Source organism: Sinocyclocheilus anshuiensis, unplaced genomic scaffold (genome assembly GCF_001515605.1).
Source record: "Sinocyclocheilus anshuiensis isolate Anshui unplaced genomic scaffold, SAMN03320099.WGS_v1.1 scaffold1341, whole genome shotgun sequence".
Classification (NCBI taxonomy): Eukaryota; Metazoa; Chordata; class Actinopteri; order Cypriniformes; family Cyprinidae; genus Sinocyclocheilus; species Sinocyclocheilus anshuiensis.
In genome coordinates, this window is record NW_015553274.1 from 1,142,898 (window position 1) to 1,146,936 (window position 4,039).

A 4,039-nucleotide genomic window follows, 5' to 3' on the forward strand; every position below is an offset into this window, starting at 1 on the left:
ATGTTTGCAGACGAACATTGCGGGTTTTACGCTAGCAGTAAATGCATGCTGTACATTTATACACTTGTATATGGGTAGCGCCAAGCGATTACACAGCTGTACCATTAAAAGCTCAGTTTGTTGGCCAACAATTTCATACAAGTTCACATAAAACCTCACCTGCTACCGACGTGGTCAAAACGAAGACAGAGACCTGTTTATGTTCGCACTTTGATGGTGAAACTTTCTACAAAAAAAGGAAAGGAAAGAAAAGAAAGAAAGATCTTTTTTTGCACATTAAGTTCTCTTCACTCTCAAATGAGTTTTCCGCTCTCTACCAACGAACACCGTGAGGAAACTGCGCGTCGTGCAGTGTCAGCGTTTTTTTTATTACAGTAAATGAAAAATACTGTATTTTAATGGCGCCAAGAGGATATTTCCCATAATGCAACTTTAAAATACAGTAACGTACTGTGTAACTGTTTTACAGTAAAGTACAGTTCATATTACAGTTAAATACTGTGTAATTTACAGAAATCGCTAACAGTGTACTAACAAATTTGGATTAGTCAAATGTTTTTTAAACAACTGAACATAATCTTAATATGAATAGATTGCTCTCATAAAGAATAATTATATTGCCATCTAGTGTTGAATATTAAATACATTATAATATAAATGCAACCAACTATCGTTAATGGTCCAACAAAATTGAATGACTAACATTATCCATGTTATCATTTTTTTAAATAATTGCAAGCTTTTATCTAACATAATGGTACTTATTACATTGTGGACTGATATGACAGTACACATATTTTTGTATTTGACTGATATAACGTGTGAATTTATATACATACACTGGCATTGCATTTCTCAGAAAGGGAACAGGGTGGGAGATTTTAATCCTGCAGTGAAGCAGAGCCCCCCTGAGGAGTTATGGGGGAAGGGTGCTGGTGGGTCACGCAGATTGTCTGAGCTCATAGTTGCAAGCTGCCACATAGACAACACTGCTTTTTGGGCGGTCACTCTTCATCCTGGCTTCAGTCTCCTGTAGTCTGTTTCCTTCTCCACAGCCAGTACTAGAAATCAGACATTTGGGAATGCAAAATATTTTTTTTTTTTTTTTGTTTTGTTCTGACTATCTTATTTAAAGGGTCCTTTTTGTTCTGTTATAGGATGTGTCAGAGTAAAGATTGAGTGAATTAAAGGGTGAGTGACAGTATTTTTGTGTTTGCACGAGTCCCCCATTTGGTACTCTGACCTTGTGGGGGAGTGAACACAAATATGTGCTTGTTTTTACCCTTTTACTGATCCAGCAGCTCATATAATCTGCTGTTTAAGCTCCTTATCTGTAGCACTATTTTGTGGAGAGAGGGGAAAAAACACCTGTCTCTCACCTCTCATCTCTCTTGCTTTTAGGAAGTTTGACAGTTGAGTTTTATTGATTGTTGATTTATAGCCAGTACAGAACAGAAATTTTAAATCATATCACCAAAAGATATATAAAAGTTATTTGGTCTCATGAAATATCAAAATATGCAATTTGATTTACCTATACCTACCATACATAGGTATTTTACATGTATGTAATACGATTTGTGGTCTTTTTGGTCATTAAACAAAGTGTATTTTTTTTTTGGCAACAAATGCATTTTTTATAGTATGTCAGACTATGGACAACATTATTTAGACATTTCCCTTATAATTTCAAAGTTAAAAACTATTTAACTTTTTAATTAAATAGACAATCACAGCCCTAACAGCAAAACAATGTTGTTACTTTCAGAGATTTTGTAAAGAATTGTCAGCGCATTTTTCATTGACCTCTGGACACGTGGTTGATATTTGCTTTTTTTAATCTGCTAATTTATTTTCTGAACCTCATGATTAGTTAAAAAAATGACAAATAGTGTTTTTACAACTTGCTTTGTTTATGTAAAATATATTAATAAAGAAATCAAAGCTACTATTTCAGAATGGTAACTAAATAGGTGTGTAGGAATTAAGTTTATTTAGATTGTTGTTGTTGTTGTTTTAAACTGTAACCCCTATTCATCTATTCTATATAATAGTATATACGTCTGTGGTTTGTGTTGTTATTGATCCAATAAAAATAATAAAAGAACAATATTAACAATGCTTTAAATATTTAACGTATAGTATTACTCACAAATATTTGTAGTATTAGTAATCACCATATTAGTCACAAACAGCACTGAACACTTTCCACGTGTCTTGCTTGTAACACGACAAAAAAATAAACTACAATTACAATGAAGCATTCTCATTAAAAGAGCTTTCCTTCGACTTGAAGTAGAGACGCAACTCAGAACTGCTGACTGGGTGTTGTAGTTGTACACAATAGATTCGCTGTTACATCGCCCAACCTTTTAGTTCTAAAAAACAACAAATCCCATAATGCCTTGCGCCGTAATCACAGGCGTGACACGCCACGGTAAATGTCCGTGTGTAGGCGAGTCACGTGTGGAGAGTCCGTTGATCTCGTTTCGTGTAAGCAGTGTATCTCTCCTGTTTGTTCATTTGATTTGGGCCCCATTTCATGTTGTTTTCAAAACAACATTTCGTGTAGATCTATCTATCTTCGCCGAAGAATGAGCGACAACGATGATATCGAGGTCGACAGTGATGTAAGTATAGTTATTATTGTTTGTACTCTGCATGTATGAGAACGAAACCTCTTGTGTTTTCGATACTTGAGCCTCAGTATGAGGCTAGCCTGTTAGCCATCCTAGCGTTTGAAATCATTTTCCAGCCAGTTAAATGAGAATATCAAGCCAGATGAGCAGGTAAACACGGGGGTCGAGTTTATACTTGTCTCCATATATTTACATTAGCGGTTCTATGTACTAAAACCGTGCATTGCATCCATCAATAGCCAGTTAACGTTAAGTATCTCTCTTACAGCTGTAGCTACAATTGTACTTATCTGTTCTGTTTTCTTACAGGAAGAATCACCGAGATTTCACTCTGTGGTGCGTAATAAGCGGAGCAATTAATCCAGTTTAGCGTTTAATGCCGAAAATTGCTTCTCTTTTTGAGATTAGCTACAATTTATTTCCGGGTAGGTACTGAACGGCCGTAACTAATTTGCATCAGCGGACGACAAAACAAGATAGAATCAAGCCTAAAAAGGGGTAGATGTATTGGATTGAATGAGCACGAGCAGAGGAGCACACAGTCTGCTTGTTTCGAGTCTGTTCAGGGAGCTCAGTGCTCGACAGCAGAGCACTTGCTGCAGGAGGGAGGGAGGGACGTGAGCGCTGGGCTTATAGCGAGCCGCATCTACACTGCGAGTGCGCGACGCTAGCAGTGTATATTGCGCATTAGTTGAACGATGTGAATACGTCAACAGGGTGATCCCTTGTAATGTATGCATTTCACCCAAATGAGATCTTGTTTTTGTTAGATTAGACTGTATGAATAAATAAGCAACATTAAATATGAATCCTCGACCTATGGAACATCCTCCTTTTCAATTTTCAGTCATTTTTGTTTCGCATTACCAAAGCATTAATAAACAGACAAAACAGTGATAGAAAAGAGGAAAAAAATATAATAAAATTAACACACACACACACATATATATATATATATATAGGCCTATATATATACAGGGTGCAAACAAACCAGAGGGGGGATGTTTAAAAAAAAAAAAAAATCCCCCTTAAAACTATATATCAAATCACAGTGGAGCTATAAATATATAGATTATTATTTGCAGCTGTTACAGAAATTTTTACAACAAGTACTCTAATTTGACCTTGAGATTAGCTTCGATATTTGACCGCTATTTATGATAATACTTGGTTACAATGACACTAATAGTTCTTATTTCTGCCAGGAATGCAAAATCAAACGGGAGTTAATGATATTTTGAATAGAATAACGAGAGACAAACCTGTACATATTAGAGTCCGACCGATACGGGTTTTTTGGGGCCGATACCGATATTAGGGAGTAAAAAAAAAGGCCGATACCGATATATCGGCCGATATTCTTTGTGTATATTATAGTACAGTACCAGTCAAAAGTTTGG

The 4,039-nt window shown here is 35.9% G+C and overlaps 1 protein-coding gene across 3 annotated transcripts in view; it reads left to right on the forward strand.

The window, feature by feature from the left end:
• Positions 1–2,423: 2,423 nt before the first annotated feature.
• The window catches only part of LOC107668248 (protein max), a 16,210-nt gene continuing 14,594 nt past the window's right edge, over positions 2,424–4,039 (forward strand). For 2 of the 3 annotated variants that reach the window (XM_016460060.1, XM_016460061.1), the window contains exon 1: positions 2,424–2,630. In XM_016460060.1, coding sequence (XP_016315546.1) covers positions 2,442–2,630 — 189 coding nt within the window. In that variant the 5' untranslated portion in view covers positions 2,424–2,441. The remainder of the gene's footprint in view (positions 2,631–4,039) is intronic. The other variant, XM_016460063.1, reaches the window with a different exon arrangement.